The following is a 17,304-nucleotide window of genomic DNA, read 5'->3' on the forward strand; positions in this document are numbered from 1 at the left end:
GCAGAAAGTTTTTGCAAAACCTTCGTAAAACATTAAAACTTTAGCGGCCAGAAAATAGCATACATGCTTAAAACTTCATATTGGAAAAATATCTATAGATATTAGATATATAGATAACAGTTATAGACCTAGAAATAGATATATGCATCTATCCATCTCATCCCTGCACTGGCTAAGGTCCCATAATAAACACTGTACATTTGTAGTCAGCCAAACCACTGGACACTGATGGAAGACAGAAAAACAGAAGGAAAGGGAAGGGTGTGAAGGAGTAGAAAATTAAAAATATATTCCTAGTCTTTTCAACTAAGAGGTTTTTCAAATAATACATTCACTTAAAAATAGGGAACGTTTTAATTTTCTACAGCTAACAAAGCTGCCGTCCTAACCTGGGATCCTCCTGCGATGGGAATGACGCATGTCAATAGATTCCCAATCAGGTTCTCCAGCTGAACATTCAGACCATCAATATGCACTGTGTAGATCAGACCCAGGCAGTTCTGCAAAGACACAAGGACACGAGTCAAATCAGTCCCTGTTCTACCAGCTCGGCAGCCCCCTAAATACACTGCAAATTTTGAAGCTAGACAATTCACTTACTCTGAAAACATCTGTATGGTCTAGCCGCGATACCAACACCAAGCTCTTTGGGGCAAACAGCTGGGCAGGCTGCAGGATCCCAGAGTCGTCATCTTCGTCGGCTTCACTTGAGAGACTCTTCTGGGGCTACAGAAACAGGAGAGGGGAAAATCAATAAGCCAGATGAAATCAGTGTTTCACATAACAGCGTGTAGTGCATAATCAATACGAATTAAAAATGGTAACTATGCAACAGTAAAACATGAAAAATCTAATCTAGTACGTCATTTCAATGTTAACCTATTCTCTTCATATGTTTCGTGCCAATGGGGTGAGAATAAACCACATATTAATAATACATGTGGCCATTATTGACCAACAGCTCATTTGCAAAATGTTCATGTTTCAAACCTACCTGTGAATTATCAACTTCTTCCCAGAAAGTGAAACAGGCACAGTAATGGCGTTCAGAGTTAATATCTGTCAGAACCGCTACAAAAAACGCTGGTGGTTGCCTCTCGGTGTACAGCTGCCACCCGTTTGGCTGACAAAACTGTTTAAAAAAAAAAAAAAAAACACAAACAGAAAAAGCAGTTAATTTCATATTTGCAATAACAAATCATTTCCCTTGGGTTACCAAATTGGACTGGTGCACTTAAAGATAAACAGAATGAAAAATGTTTGTTACATTCCAGATTTTAAAACAGGAAACGAATAATAAATCATTCAATTTCTTATGTAATAATGTCAATGGAGCATTTAAGCAACATTTTTGAAAGAGTATGAAAAATTAAGTGCTTCACCTCTAATGCCATGCTTGCTTAAAGCCTCTAAGAGATAACGGTAAAACAAATATTTGTGAGAGTACATGTGATAAATTCCATCGCCGCAAATGTAAACTTGGAAGAAAACCTGAGGATAGGCTGCCTTTACTATAAGAGAATTAAAACATTCCTTAATCTGCTTTCTTCTGTCACAGATTTTTATTACAGCTCTGTTTGCACAGCTAAGGAACAATGCCACAGAAGACTTCAAGCTTAACGATGAGATTTCTAAAATCACTGTAAACCAAGACATGTTTAATGTAAGAGAATGGACTCTTGATGCTATGCATGAGGAGATCTGAGCACCGTGGACACTGGGGTTTGCAATCCTTATTTACAAAAGGAAAGGAGCTAAATGTCAGTATATAAAACCACATATACCCTTGTCACAAAAGGATCATATCAAGCAATCTAAGCCTTAACGCATGATCCAGTAAGTTAGGCACAACAACATAGAACCTTACTTCAGTGAAAAATGTATTATATAATTTATTAAGTTTGATTAAAGATTGTTAGATGATTACAATGAGAACAGAGCCTTGAAAACTCCTACAGCTTGTCCACATTGTGGCAAGTTCCCTGCTCAGTGATATTTCCATATTCAGTCTTGGCTTTGCTCATTCATTTATCCTCTTTTCCTAGACACCATTAAAAGCCATAAACAATAAAAGGAAGAGGGCCCTGCAACTATTTATTTAAAATGCATAACAGAGAAATAAATAGTAATCAGTTCCAGGTATCAGCATCACTGCGGTTAGACACTGTAATTAAGGAGGAGAGGCTAAAGGCAGGCTGCTCTTCAGACATTATTTACCTGCTAACTATGTTAAACAAATGTTGCTGTAGGAATAGTTGTGTCAGTATATTTAATCAGCAATGGCACAACATGGACTGAATCATTCAACAGGATTGATATTTATGAGTTTCTGGACATGCTATGCAGACCAAACATACATCATTTTATTCTTATTGGGCCTTTACCAGAAGAAAAGAGGATGGAAACTTGATCGATTGTAGTCGCACAGTCAGTGTTTAGGGACATTACAGCAGGAGTGGGAGACTGAAAGCAGGTGCTGAATAGATTTACTGTCCGTTCCTATTTATTAGAAAAACACTGAACTGTGAACTACATCAAAGAACCTGGTTCTCCACCGCTCTTATCAAAGACTCTTTCTAATCCAGTATTTACTGTTTTGCCACATTCCTGTGGTTTCCTAAAAATCAAACATGACCTATTATTATTTACATGTATTTGTGATCACACAATTATTCAAAATAAATGAACAACATTGAGACATTTGTTTGGATCACACCCATAGACTATTCTGATCTCCTCCATCTTTATTTTACTCACTGTAGATGATGTTTTATAGTGATGTGGATGCGCTTGTAATGTTGAAAATTAGATGTTAGCTATTGCTTAACTATGCAATTTCCTTGGATAAAGGAGTCTGCTAAATAACTTTCTTTCGCTTCCTTAATAACAATATCATATCAGGTCTCGTTCAATTTTATTTTTTTCTTATCCAATTCACATTTGAATTATTTTAACCAACAGAGAAGCCCCCAAACTGTACAAATCCTTCGGGGAGGAAGTAGCACACTCACCAGTTCGATTCCCTGAGGAAAGGGGTTGTCCTCCCAGTCCTTCTCAGGAAAGCGCTGGAGAATCCGACCCTGACCATCACTGCTACCTAGAGGGGGAGAAAAGGGAACGATCACCATCAGTAAGGAAACAAACGACATCCTGCCCTCCCGAATCAGTGCTTCAAATTCATCATGCATTGGAGCTGGCACAGATTTCATGTTTGGATTGAAAAAGATGCACCAAGGAAAACAGGAATCATGACCTTTTGAGAATAGTGTAGTGAATGAGTGTATACACATAGTGTATCCATGTACGTGTCAAATGTATCAGTTTCTACCCACTGGATTTCGATTACGTTTTACTGTTTCAGAAAAACTTGGAGGCTGACGCATGTACCTATTCAATTACATCATGTGCCACTCACTTCAAACAAAACTCCCCAGATTTGATAGAGTTGTAAATCAAATGTGAAAAGTGCTTGGTTAATAGGTTTAGGAAGCCCTCAATAACCTATGAGTTCTTGTAAGAGTTTTGTTCAAGTTGGTCACGGTTGGCCCAGCAGGGCGGTGATGTGGTGCTGGCAATTAGGTTCACAAATCTTAGTGGGGATTACTAAAACAAAATAATACTATCAATGGCTACGTAGTGAATACATTCCTTTACACGTGGAACACTCTTAAGAGGACAGAATACTCATATTCATTTTTAATAAGGAGTGAACACTGTCAAAACCTGCAGTAAGCTACAATTAAATGAAACCAGATGCTCAAATGGCTACAATGCCCAAGCCTCTGTAAATGTTCTAAGAGTGCTGTGCGCTCGTTTATGCTTCAAGGGGCACTATTGGTATCTCTCTCATCTCCCACTCGTGTTTGCCTTGATATGCAGGTTCAAACTCATTTGATTGCAGTTTACTTCATGTCTGAATGCAGTGGCTATTCACAATCCCATGAAGAGCAGTATTCTTTCCACAGATTAGACAGCATTACATTTTCAACAATCAAGAACGTCTAATAGGAGTCATGGTTTTATGAGAAAATGAGAGTCATGGGACTTGTTTAGTCTACACTTTTATGGATTTCCTTATTAAACGTAAGCTAGCAAAAAAACAAGGCACAACATTTCTAGGCAGAGTCTCTATTTTCACATTGAATAAAATATTGACAAGGAATGTCTCTGTTTTAGGCAAAAGTTGGAGTTTACATCATCCCTATGGAGAATTTATAACTAAGCGATGGTCTCCCCGGCATTTTTCCGGCCAGCCCAGCTGAGGAAACTATGGCCAACTCACCAGAGTTACTCACACCATGAGCACATTATTTAATTGCTTGCATACTTTAAATCACATGATCTTCAGCTTCGCAATGTATTGGTTGGCGAGCTGTATTCAGTCAGTTACATTTAAATCCGCTTAAATTTGGAAAACATTCAGTTTTTGGAGCAAGCATCTGTTCTGAGCAATGCTAAAACAACTGCTTAAAAGGTAATGATTAGCATATATATTTAAATTGTATTAAAATGTAATGTGAAAATAACTAAGCTAGAAATTATGAACCAACTGAAATGCATGTAGTGGGGAAAAAAATAGATTAGTTAATGGACAACAAGATGAACAATAAAAGAAAAGATGTGATTCAAATACAAATTCACCCAGCTACCATAAATTCCCTGGGATAACCCAGCATACAGTGTAATGCAGGGGCTTACATCTTGGTCCAGTAGAGCTAACATTATTCATTCTGGCTGAGCTCTCAATTACTTAATTGAACTAATTATTGGCTTAAATACTCAAGATCAATGCGATCTTAAGCCACAGACTAAAAACACCTATCGAATGTGAATGACTGGCTGTGCAGGACGAGCCTGACAGTGCAAAGGATATCTCAAGACCCCAATGGATGGCCGTACAACGCAGGAAACAGCTTTGTGGGCAAGTGCCCGCTAATACTGTACTTGGCCAAAGAACAAACAGTCTTAAATCTTCATAGAAAGTCTCATGTACAACTGGAAGATCCACAAAGCAACAGAAATTGTAGTAAACTGCTTCCATAAACACTAGGGCCAAATAAGGAAACAAAGCCAAAGACAGGAAAAGGCAAGGCTACTGAATCACTCGATTATCAAATGAGTGCAATTTGAGAAAGCAACATTTACATAACCTGTCTAAACCCAAGACAGTGATGTGTTCCCATTGACTAATTCAAAACTCAAAGAACAAAATACTGATAACAGTAATGGACACTAAGCTGAGACAGTTTAAATGTAATTTCCATTGTTGAAGTCACAGTGGAATCACTCACCAATTCAAATACCTGCTGACAAGAAATAATTACTCATAATTACCTCTATTATACCAGCAATGATTCAGCTGAATGTCTTCTGTATACTAAGACAAATACAAATGTTAAGTTACCAGAAAAACAGCATTTGATTTCTAACTCAAATGTTTTGCACTTTCATTAGGCCAATACATTCCTCCTGTCAGAAAAAGGGTGGGGCTCTAGTATTTTGATTTTCAAAGCCCTTCCAACTATAACACAAAGTAAACAACAATCTGTCTCTTTCACATTGCCTACTGCCATGCAGATTTGTCCTTCTGTGTTTGTAAATATCAAAGAAAGACCACGTTTTTATTGTATAAGCACAATTAGACAACACAAAAAAGACTGGGATGTGGTGTGAACTCAAGGTGGGGCTGAGTTCAGTGCAGGAAAGGCCAAGTGCATTTAATGGGTGGAGAACACATAAGCAAAATGTCAACCTCATGGGAACACAAGAGACTGAACTGCAAATATCAGTGTTTAAAATCCAACTACATCTGATGTAGGCTATGCTTTCATATTACGTATGCTTTTTCATTCTAGACTTAGAAACTGTGTAATACAAAACCTTTATTCAACTATAATAAGTACAGGCAATGGAGATTATTTGAAATTATAAAAGTAAAGTTTCCCTCCTGAACAGTTTTGTCATAAAGGCTGACTGCATTAAAAGTGAGCTGAAAGATGATAATTTGGGCTTTAACTAATTGCAGCTTGCACTTGAAAAGTAACAGTGTCTTAAGACATTCACAGTGCTTTTAATTAAGATTATATCTGGCTGTCATCGGCTAGCATTATCTGTTGATCACCCTTATGCGAATGTTCTGTGTGAGTATCTCAAAATCAACGATACCTTTTCTCTGATACTGTATTCTTCTTTAACCATCATAAACCCAAGAGAAAACATCTCTTCAGGCAGATTAGAACCTTTAAAACAAATTATATCTGTTATTAAAACTAAAATCAGTAGTAGAATGTGCTATATTGCTGCCTATTAAGCCCCACAAAAGGAAAGACCCTACACTGTTGCATTACCGATGCAACCCAATAGTTTGCAGAGCAGGGATGTGGGTCATGGCACGTACTACACAGCTATCCAGGTGGAGAATATGCTTACCAACTATGTGTCACTATTTGCAAAACAATCACACCTAGTACTCATCAATACTACGCTAAACATTACAAATTTAGCAAGCACTCAGTGCGAAGTTTACTTAACACATACCACACTGTTAAAATTATGCAACTGGGTGTCTTTCATATAAAAAAAAACAAGCAAAACAGTTGTCATCCTAATTCAGGTTCACAACTACATTGTATGTGTACAGGAGTCGGTAAAAGTAGTGAGGCGACTCATCATTCCTTCGTAAGTAGGGAGTGAAGCCTTTCATTTTAACAGCTGTTATGGTCTATGCCAAAGAACACTCACAGCATGGTTTCATGTGACTACTACAGACTGCAGACCTGCAATACAGGAACGATGAACAACACAGTGATGCCTAACTTGTATTTCATTTGCATTAAAATAAAACACCTTGAAAATGTGTAATCACTCAAAAAAACAACAACCAAAAAGCACCTTCTGACTCTGCAGACTTCAGCAGCTGTTGCTCAGTTTTAATTAATGTACTAACACATGTTTAATATCTTTAATAATCTATGTGACAACGCACAGCACTCAATGAATAAGTCATGGGCCTGATCACCTGATGGAAATCTCTGCCGTTTCTCATCCCTGTCTAGTCTTCAGTGTTCATGTTGGAAGAGGAACACGTGGCCTCTCCCTCTGACTCAATACAACGTGAGGTGATAATGATCCATGTCTTTATGTGCATCCGTGCATTCCTGCCCACTACAACATGCAGGATCCCGTTGATTAAAACAAAAAAAAGCATTCCTGACAATGTGTAGGGGCGTCACTTTCTTTTACTTTCTTTTCTTTTTAACTGAACACCCCAAACAGGGTTTTTTCCCCCAATGAAACTATTTAAGCAGGAGAACTATACTAAGACTGATATATATGAAGCAATAATATACACAATGCAGTACACTTCCTAACCTTGTTCCAGCTTAACTAATTGTAGAGCTAATATCCATGATGCTGATGTAGTGCATGATATTATGAGATATGTAATATAGATTGGCAGGAAGATGAAGTATACATTTTCATACATATATTACACACACACACATACAGATATTACACAGTCTTGGACGTAAGATATCTTATCAAAAATGTTACTAAGATAAATTAAATCCATGTGTAAGTAAGGAAAGATTAAAAATAAAAAAAACTCCAGATATTTAAAATATATTCTCCTTTGGGTCTTACTTCAGCCCTTGAAATATTTTTAGATGTAGTACTATTTGCCATTCAAGTTTCCAAACTATCAGCACTCAATTGGGATGCAGGGACAAGGAACTCAGGTATTCTGTTTTTTCCTAAATTCTATAACATCTTTTTAGACCGGATAAATGAGGAGATCTTCCCAGGTCATGGATCGCCGCCTTAGTCTGCACTGAAAACAAGACTAATTTCCAGGGTGAGATGATAAATTTTTCTTGCATAATTATCAGCAGGAGTTAGTTTTCTTAAACAATTAAACAAAAAGAGTATACAAATAGTCAAATGTGCACTGCTTCATGATGAACCTTTGCCACCAGAGAGTGCCCATTACATTCATCTGCATATTCAATATGATTTACTGGAAAATACTACATTTTATGCAGCTGTGTCTAGCTTACCCAGTTGAAAACAACAATGTGGTCAGGGGAAATACATACAAATAAATAAGTGTGATAAATATTTAAGAATGTAGGTATTATTTCATCACACAATGTCCTCAGTATACCTGTACCTAAGTAAACAAAGGAATCCACAGTAAATAACCTTAGTGCCTCGGATTCATTAAGCCATCTGCTGAGTTAATTATCTTCCATTTTAAAATAACAAGACAATAATAGGTTTAAAGAAAGAAAAGAAAATCGCATGAGTCAATTCACAATTCCAATTGTTTAAATGTGGGATCAAATTGTGCACACACTGCTTTTCCACCTAAAACAGAAGCATTCTATTAAAAAACGTCTGCATTTGGGGGAATTTTCCATTTCCATTAGACAGGATGATCCAATTCTTGCATTGCTGACTCCGTTTCAATCCATAGCCTGAAGAGAGAGATTTTATCATAAAAGCCCAAGCCCCACTGACGGCTCTGTGCCACTGACAGAGCACAGAGTACAACAGAGCACAAAACTTCTCTCACAAACCACTGACCAGAATCTTTGACAAAACCTATTCCAGGCCACTTCTTATCAATGTCACAACAAAAAGCCCTGTGTGTGCAAAGAGCTTTTACTTCACTCTCATAATTTCCCATTCTTTATTAAAAAGAATGAGCTTGAAGAATTTCCATGAAATCACATGCTTTATGCAAATTGAGAATGGAATGGACAAAGGAGGGCTGTGCATATAGCACATTCTCCCCTTCCTATCAAGAAATGTGGGGGTCTCTTGTGAAAAGCATGAATTGGATTATGTTTTAGTAAGAGCTCTCTGATAATTTTAGACACGAATTCATGCAGAGTCAGACTTCAACAATAATGTGTCTGTGAAATACAAAACCATAAACAGGAACTGATCATCATATTTCTCTGATGTATAAATCTGCCATTTATACTAAAGCAAAGAGATGTTTTAAAATGTAATGAACATTATATAAATTAAATACATATACCTATACACACACAAAACAGAGTAACCATCTTAACATAATTTAAATGCTGAAAATATTAATACACTATGCTTAAAAGAATACATGTATTTCCTGTTCTTATCCATGCTGTCTGCTAGATTATTTACAAGTAATTTATAGCAAACTTAAATGCAACTGAGGAAACGATGGCTAAAAAAATATAAACTGGTGAACAAGATTGGTTCCCAACTCAGAATGTGGAGCCAGGAGATGTCAGACAGACATCTTAAGATGCCTTAGCTGGCCTCACTTCCTTTAATAGACCACATCCTTATAATGGATGGTCACCTAACTACTACTTAACTTGGTCTTTAATATCTATAATTTGCTGTTTCTTTAAACTTTAAAAAGCTAGACATCTTCATTCCAAGATCATTTTTGTTTAGCCCTTTTAGATAATTGTTTTTATTGATTTAGTAGGGACACTGGTGTTTGAGCAAGTTCAGACCATTTCAGCACACCAATTGTGAAAGGAGATATGGTGAAGTCCTGAGAAGTGATTTACAGTGACCTTGAAGAAACGGTACATTTAAAGAGATGCAGTGCATGTTTGAACTTTTCCACTGTCTGCTAAACACATCATACTATACAAATTAAGAAGATTTTATTGAAGACATAGTACCTGAAATAAATGTTTGAGTTCAGAAATGTTTATGTGAAATGCTGACAGAAAAAACAATTCAGTGACCTAAATGACAGGAAAAATATATATAAAGAAATACAGACTATGATACCATTTAACTGAAGACTGATGTTTGGTTAAAATGCATATCTACGTCTACTTACTATTGGTTGTATTCTATTGCATTGTTGAATGAAGGTTTCCTAAAAATAGACACCTTTTCTAGACTGATGACTACTGCTTAAGACAAGCAGAAAATCCCAGTGGGAGAATCTTGATGCATCAGGCTGAAGTGACAGTTCCCTCATAGGCCGAAAACCACAATCATGATGCATAATCTCACCCCAAACCAAAGACAGTGAGGTCACCATAGCCAAGGCCTGGCCAAGCACTGGTTAAGAACCACACTGAACAGTTGTAGGTTATCCTTGATTGATCCCTGCAGAGTATCCCAGTAAGCCTGCTTCCCAGTCCTCCCTCACACACATTCTGTGCCAGGAATGCGCTGCATATGCACAGATCGAAACTGCTAATTTCATCCACAAAATGCTTAAGAGCATATGCCTTCATTCAAAGACAGGACCACAAAGTATTAAATAGAAAGAAGCAACATTGCGTTATACTACACAACATGTTAGTGCAGCTGTTTAAGAAAAATCCCTACTGTATAAGAATATTTAACATCTTTACAGCCTTTTTTTTACAGTTCAACGATCAGTTTCAATGTGTCTTCTGGCATGCACTGTGTTTGTGGTGAGGGGAGGAGGGTAGTAGTGTACCCTGTGATTTGCCCTTTGACCGCTTTGAGAAGGATGATTAAAGAAATTCCTTAGTTGATTATGATTGCCTGCATCCCCATACTCGAAACGTAGCAACAACCTCACCCGATTGCCACAGGGAACAGAAAAGCCAAAGCGCACACTGTATTTTTGTTTCCAACTTTCATCTGTTAGAGGTCAAAGGGCTCCTCGGAGGAAGACATCACTGCATTATGCTGAAACCTCTGCAAATGGGAGATGATTCCTTAAAAAAAAGCCATAATGGGAAGTACACCAAATCATACTTTCAAAATCCGCTACTTGCCCTTTAAGACCCCTTGTAATCTTGTGAGGTTCCAGAATAAGTAGAATGAGAATAAGTCTGTTCTTTTCAGACTTCAGAATCTTAACTTCTATTAGGTCATTTTAAGTTGTTCAAATGATAAGATTGATATCAAACAAGGCAGACCGTAATCTTCCCTAAGCCCTGATATGATGTACAAGGGCAAAGGAGACATAAATATCCATGCACGACTGCAAATCATATCAACTACCCTCTCACTCTCCCCACTCTAATAAAGTGGCCATACAAAAGCAAATCTGCTGATAAGATAAGTACATCTGGCCATTAAACAGCAAGGATTAAAACTCACAGCATTTTACCATGTTGAAAACACAAGAAAATTGGAACCACAAAGTAACAAACGTCTGAACCATCATCATAGCAGAAGTTCAACATTAATGATGGGTTGAGTTATGTTCACAAAACTGCTTATGATTACCACTGAATAATAAAGAAAGAACAAAACGAAAACCCCAGGGACTCATAGCAGTTGTCCTCCAGAATGCTAGTGTGTCTAAACCTCAATTTCCCGGCAAGGGTCCTAGTCTAATTGCTGGCAATTTGCTGGCAACGGGTCTGTGTGAATGTAGCAGGAAAATGATTGCCGGCAAATTCAGCATCAAGTCCTTGTAACTCGGGGTCGTTTTCTCGATTCACTTCCGTGTTTTCTCAGGACTCTGATCATATTGCAATAATCAAGTGAGCTCGGTTCCGTTTGTATTAATAAAACACCGGATATTTACATTTTAAACGATTAGTTCATATAAGAAATGGCTGCATAACATGTACAATAACAAATACATATGACAGCAACAAAGTAACTACACACAGTAGTCTAACACATGTGACAGTTTACTTCTGATACAACTGAATAATACATGGGCATGTTCACGTTGTGCAGGATGTGCGCAGATCTGACCAGCAAAGCAATTCATTTTCAGAATCTATGACGATTGTCTGTATCATGAACACATCCAATATTTAAACATACTGTATGCAGTTATTGAACACAACAATATGTTGTTATACTTGTTAATATTACAATCAGTGCATGTTGCGCTGCTGAATGGTGATTGTTTTGCCTATATAAAAATATACAATAACACCTAAATATCCATGATATCCAAAATGATTGAAAAATGACTCGCTCTCATGCAGCATCTTTAGATAAAATTGTACCCTCTGACGTATTAACTTTAATTAGCATTATATTCCATTTAGAAAAAAATGGGAGAAATGCCTTTGTAACACCCTTAATGAATATACCCCAATATCGAATTGTTGTCAGATTACTGACATTACCGTTAACAATAAGTAATGCATGTTGTAACGCAACAAATGCGCATGTTATCTTAACTCGTACTGTACACGTTTTTGGATGAAATGTGGAGTTCGTTTTCTTTCTGAAAAAGAACTGAGACCCTCCAGTGTCACATTCAAGATTTCCAATCGAACCGAACTCAGTTATTTTGCCAAACGGACCAAGACCAACTCTTTCATTGTCTCAGTTCGTTTAATCTTTTGTTTCGGTTCGGTTTGTTTGCCAATTGAAATCTATTGCTTAAATGCTCTGTGATCACTGGGTCCAGGGACCACACTGAAAAAACACACAACCATACAGCCCGATGACCTGCTCATAGCGTGAATACACACCTAGATTGACTTTTTCATTTGCCTTTCCCTCCTGACTAGTTCTTGGTATTGAGTCCGAACCAAACTAGCGCCCTGGGTAGAACAAATAGTCCAGTAAACACACTGGAAGGAAACTGGCAAAGCAGGGAAATGATCGCACTAGAATATGGGTCCGTGTCTCCTCTTCCAAATCCACACACTTCTGTAGCGTCTCGTCCCCAGGGCCACAGCACTTAATATAATACTGTAGGAGACCCACAGCTTTTCAGTTTTAAGCAGTTTACACCATTTGAAAACTATATACAAAGCCAAATATTTCATAAGGAACTGCCTTTTATATTTCAGAGCGAGACAACAGTTCAGAATGGTGCACTTGGATTATGATTTGGATATTGTTTTTTTGGATAAGTGTTTCCATACGTAGTACAGTAGCAGTGGCCCTTATGGAGGCCAAACCACAGTTCTGTAATTACTCATCACTACAAAAAACAACTGATCACTAAATCAAAGACATGTCAAACAAGAGACAACAGTAACTTATATCTTGACAGAGTTGATTTCCGTGTTCAAGACAAATAAATAAATAGATGCATTGTAATGTCCTACTAGAAGGAACAATTCAGTGCATTTCATCAGTAACTTTGAATTCATCCTAAGAGGAGAAATGCTTGAAGATTTGAATCACCCTAACTGATCAGACATGATCAGTGTACACCTAATACAAATTTAATTTGTTTAAACACACATTATGGCTGAAGTCAGACTATACATATATTTTATGCTGCATTAGTTTGTAGACTTGGCATGGTGATATAAAAAAGAAGAAAGATTAGAGTTATGAATTAACTAATTTGAGTTTTGAGTTAGTTTTGGAATGTAGTTTATTAATTAAATATTGTACCTGCTGGAGCATGGTCAATTGTTTCATCCAGCGAGGGCCTTTGAAAAGCTAGTCGCGTAAAAGTCAGCACAACACGAACTCCTGTTGGTGGTCAGGTGCCTGATGGGCTGAATGGTACCAGCAGGGCCTGTGTCTGACTTCCACTATGTACTTGTGCTCCATTGTTTCTGTAACAATTGTGTGCCACAAAGATGCTGGAAGTGTTTCTTCAGTTCAAGATCAATGCGGAAGTGCAATAGCGCAAACAGAAGTCTACAAATGATGGATTTCAAACTCTTTAAAGTGCTACCGAACATCCTGCAGGTTGAGAACAAACACAATAATTATTTGGCTGACCAGTAGACTGTCAGGACTGTGACGTATTTCTAGAAGGCTCGTACTATGGACTAAGATGCAGTTGCACATCTCCACTAGTTTCCTTTCTCATAGAAAGTCACTGTACATGACAATGTTGTCCACTGTAATGTATATATTTTCTGAAGTGATGTTGTCCACCTTGTCATATGTAAAGCACATTGTACGTTAGTGTTTGCACTTTTATATCTTGCTGACAGACAAGGTCGAATACAAAAAATAGGCCTATTTCAATTATCCTGTAATTCAACCATTGCCCTCTTTATTATAGTTCTTGCCCTCTAGTGGCAGCTATAAAAAATATGCTTCAAAAACTACATGCACTTCCATGGCTAAAGCGTTATGAAATGACAAAAAAAATGTTTACCGAGAGATCATTTGAGTGAATTTTCTCCTGTAAGGACTATTTTTGTATTTTACACTTTAGTCCAATTTTCATAAAAAACAAAAACAGTGGTGCGTGTTTAGTATTAATTTGTTTTTTCCAATTTATGTTTCCCAAATCACATGAGAATAAGTTACTGTAAAACATTGAGTTTGAAAAAAATAATAATCAGAAATTACAGTAATTATTGTTCTTTATTAGTTCTGTGAAATGGCAAGTGGTAAATTTTGAATGGAAAATCCCTGGCTCTAAAATGGGTAATAACAATAAATAGCCCATGTGGTTTTCTTGTAAATAATCAGGTTTAAACATGCAGTATATCATCCTGTCAAAAAGATGTATTTTTTGGAACAGTATATGGTTTAAATTAACAAAACAGTTCAGACAATAAGTTTCGCTTTTATGTTTTAAGGGAATGTCAAGATCAAAAGGAAATGGATTGCGTAATATCTATTTATTTATTTATTTATTTATCCCTCAACTCCTGACAATATAACAGCTAAAGCAAATTGTGTGGATCGACAGGCCCTGCTGGCTAAGATCCATTCCTGTATTAACTCTCTGCAGAATTATTTCAAACATTTCCAACTACTAACTCTCTCAATTATGAAATTATACCCTTCCCAGCAAGCTGCACAACACCCTGGGAAAATAGTTCGGAGACAGAGGCCTGGAACGCGTCTCACATGGCCAACAGCTCCACTATGTTGTAATACACATCACTGTATTTACAGTGGATTCCTGTTTTGGTAAGAGCTTTCCAATTATACACATGTTCAGCTAATCCAGCTCCTGCTCGCTTACAGGTGTTGAGACTTGCAAGTCACATGGCAAGTGGACTACACCTCTGGAACCATTAGCATACATTTTCTTACAGTTTTCCTCCCCTTGCCACCTGAATTTGTATCAGAGTATTGCAAGCCTTGAGCAGCAGAATACTTTGGGGATTATGAGCAAAAGACAAGCATTATGTGGATGACTTAAATTATTAAATTGAAAACTGAAAGGGCAAGTAACAATCTCATCGACCCCTTCCAGACCACTTGACAGTTGCTGAGACATGTGGCTGGTGGCAGAATCCACAATGATTTCCTGTGGTAACCGCCAGCTCTATCAACACACCCAGACTCCTTATTCTGCTTGGATTTGTCATTTTTTCAAACACATGGTTTAATAATGACCACCTGAAAATTCAGAAGTGAAACAAAATATGTGGTTTGCACAGGTGCATTTAGTTCATTATAAAGAAAGCATGTAATTTATAAATAATAATAATAATAATAATAATAAACCTGTTTTTAATTATTAGAAAAAAAAAAACTATTGAACATATAATTTAACAAAATGTCTACGTGTAATCTTCTTTAACCAAACATCTGTGAATATTATTAAAACTGCAGACCAAAACCACACCAAACAGGGACCCCACAACAATCATTTGAAAGGGAATCAGCCTTTTTGAATGACGTCAGCTTTGGAGAATTGAAACCTATTACAATCTATCACTAACCTTTGTGTACAAACCTCACGGAGACTTCCTATAACCCTGAAACATATCTGTAGGTAAATGTTATATAATTGTTCATCTTAACTAAGAACTAGTACATGGGTAAAATATATTGCCATTAGCCTATGCTAAAAACAAGTGAACAAAGCTATTTCTAAATTAGATTAATTACAAGCATCTGAGTCAGGGATAATGTGAAAAACTGAAGCTGTGAATAAAGGTTGAAATAAAACAAATGCAATTGCATGTGTATACAGTGAGGCAAAAAAGTATTTGATCCCCTGCTGATTTTGTACGTTTGCCCACTGACAAAGAAATGATCAGTCTATAATTTTAATGGTAGGTGTATTTTAACAGTGATAGACAGAATAACAACAAAAAAATCCAGAAAAAACACATTTCAAAAAAGTTATAAACTGATTTGCATGTTAATGAGGGAAATAAGTATTTGATCCCCTATCAATCAGCAAGATTTCTGGCTCCCAGGTGTCTTTCTCTCTTAAAGGGAGTGCTCCTAATCTCAGCTCGTTACCTGTATAAAAGACACCTGTCCACAGAAGCAATCAATCAATCAGATTCCAAACTCTCCACCATGGCCAAGACCAAAGAGCTGTCCAAGGATGTCAGGGACAAGATTGTAGACCTACACAAGGCTGGAATGGGCTTCAAGACCATCGCCAAGCAGCTTGGTGAGAAGGTGACAACAGTTGGTACGATTATTCGCAAATGAAAGAAACACAAAATAACTGTCAGTCTCCCTCGGTCAGGGGCTCCATGCAAGATCTCACCTCGTGTAGTTTCAATGATCATGAGAACGGTGAGGAATCAGCCCAGAACTACACGGGAGGATCTTGTTAATGATCTCAAGGCAGCTGGGACCATAGTCACCAAGAAAACAATTGGTAACACACTACGCCATGAAGGACTGAAATCCTGCAGCGCCCGCAATGTCCCCCTGCTCAAGAAAGCACATGTACAGGCCCGTCTGAAGTTTGCCAATGAACATCTGAATGATTCAGAGGAGAACTGGGTGAAAGTGTTGTGGTCAGATGAGACCAAACTCGAGCTCTTTGGCATCAACTCAACTCGCCGTGTTTGGAGGAGGAGTAATGACCCCAAGAACACCATCCCCACCGTCAAACATGGAGGTGGAAACATTATGCTTCGGGGGTGTTTTTCTGCTAAGGGGACAGGACAACTGCACCGCATCAAAAGGGACGATGGACGGGGCCATGTACCGTCAAATCTTGGGTGAGAACCTCCTTCCCTCAGCCAGGGCATTGAAAATGGGTCGTGGATGGGTATTCCAGCATGACAATGACCCAAAACACACAGCCAAGGCAACAAAGGAGTGGCTCAAGAAGAAGTACATTAAGGTCCTGGAGTGGCCTAGCCAGTCTCCAGACCTTAATCCCATAGAAAATCTGTGGAGGGAGCTGAAGGTTCGAGTTGCCAAACGTCAGCCTCGAAACCTTAATGACTTGGAGAGGATCTGCAAAGAGGAGTGGGCCAAAATCCCTCCTGAGATGTGTGCAAACCTGGTGGCCAACTACAAGAAACGTCTGACCTCTGTGATTGCCAACAAGGGTTTTGCCACCAAGTACTAAGTCGAAGGGGTCAAATACTTATTTCCCTCATTAACATGCAAATCAAATCAACTTTTTTTAAATGCGTTTTTCTGGATTTTTTTGTTGTTATTCTGTCTCTCACTGTTAAAATACACCTACCATTAAAATTA

The 17,304-nt window shown here is 37.7% G+C and overlaps 1 protein-coding gene across 10 annotated transcripts in view; it reads right to left on the reverse strand.

Annotated features, from left to right (window-relative positions):
- The window catches only part of sbf1 (SET binding factor 1), a 75,800-nt gene that overhangs the window by 44,546 nt on the left and 13,950 nt on the right, over nucleotides 1-17,304 (reverse strand). For 8 of the 10 annotated variants that reach the window (XM_066723913.1, XM_066723910.1, XM_066723912.1 and 5 more), the window contains exons 1-4: nucleotides 3,012-3,164; nucleotides 995-1,132; nucleotides 601-726; nucleotides 390-500 (exon numbers count right to left, since the gene is read on the reverse strand). In XM_066723913.1, the coding sequence (XP_066580010.1) occupies nucleotides 390-500; nucleotides 601-726; nucleotides 995-1,132; nucleotides 3,012-3,149 (513 nt within the window). In that variant the 5' untranslated portion in view covers nucleotides 3,150-3,164. Of the gene's footprint in view, nucleotides 1-389; nucleotides 501-600; nucleotides 727-994; nucleotides 1,133-3,011; nucleotides 3,165-17,304 lie in introns of those variants that run through there. The other 2 variants (XM_066723905.1, XM_066723904.1) reach the window with 1 other exon arrangement.

Source organism: Amia ocellicauda, chromosome 15, assembly GCF_036373705.1.
Source record: "Amia ocellicauda isolate fAmiCal2 chromosome 15, fAmiCal2.hap1, whole genome shotgun sequence".
Taxonomy (NCBI): domain Eukaryota; kingdom Metazoa; phylum Chordata; class Actinopteri; order Amiiformes; family Amiidae; genus Amia; species Amia ocellicauda.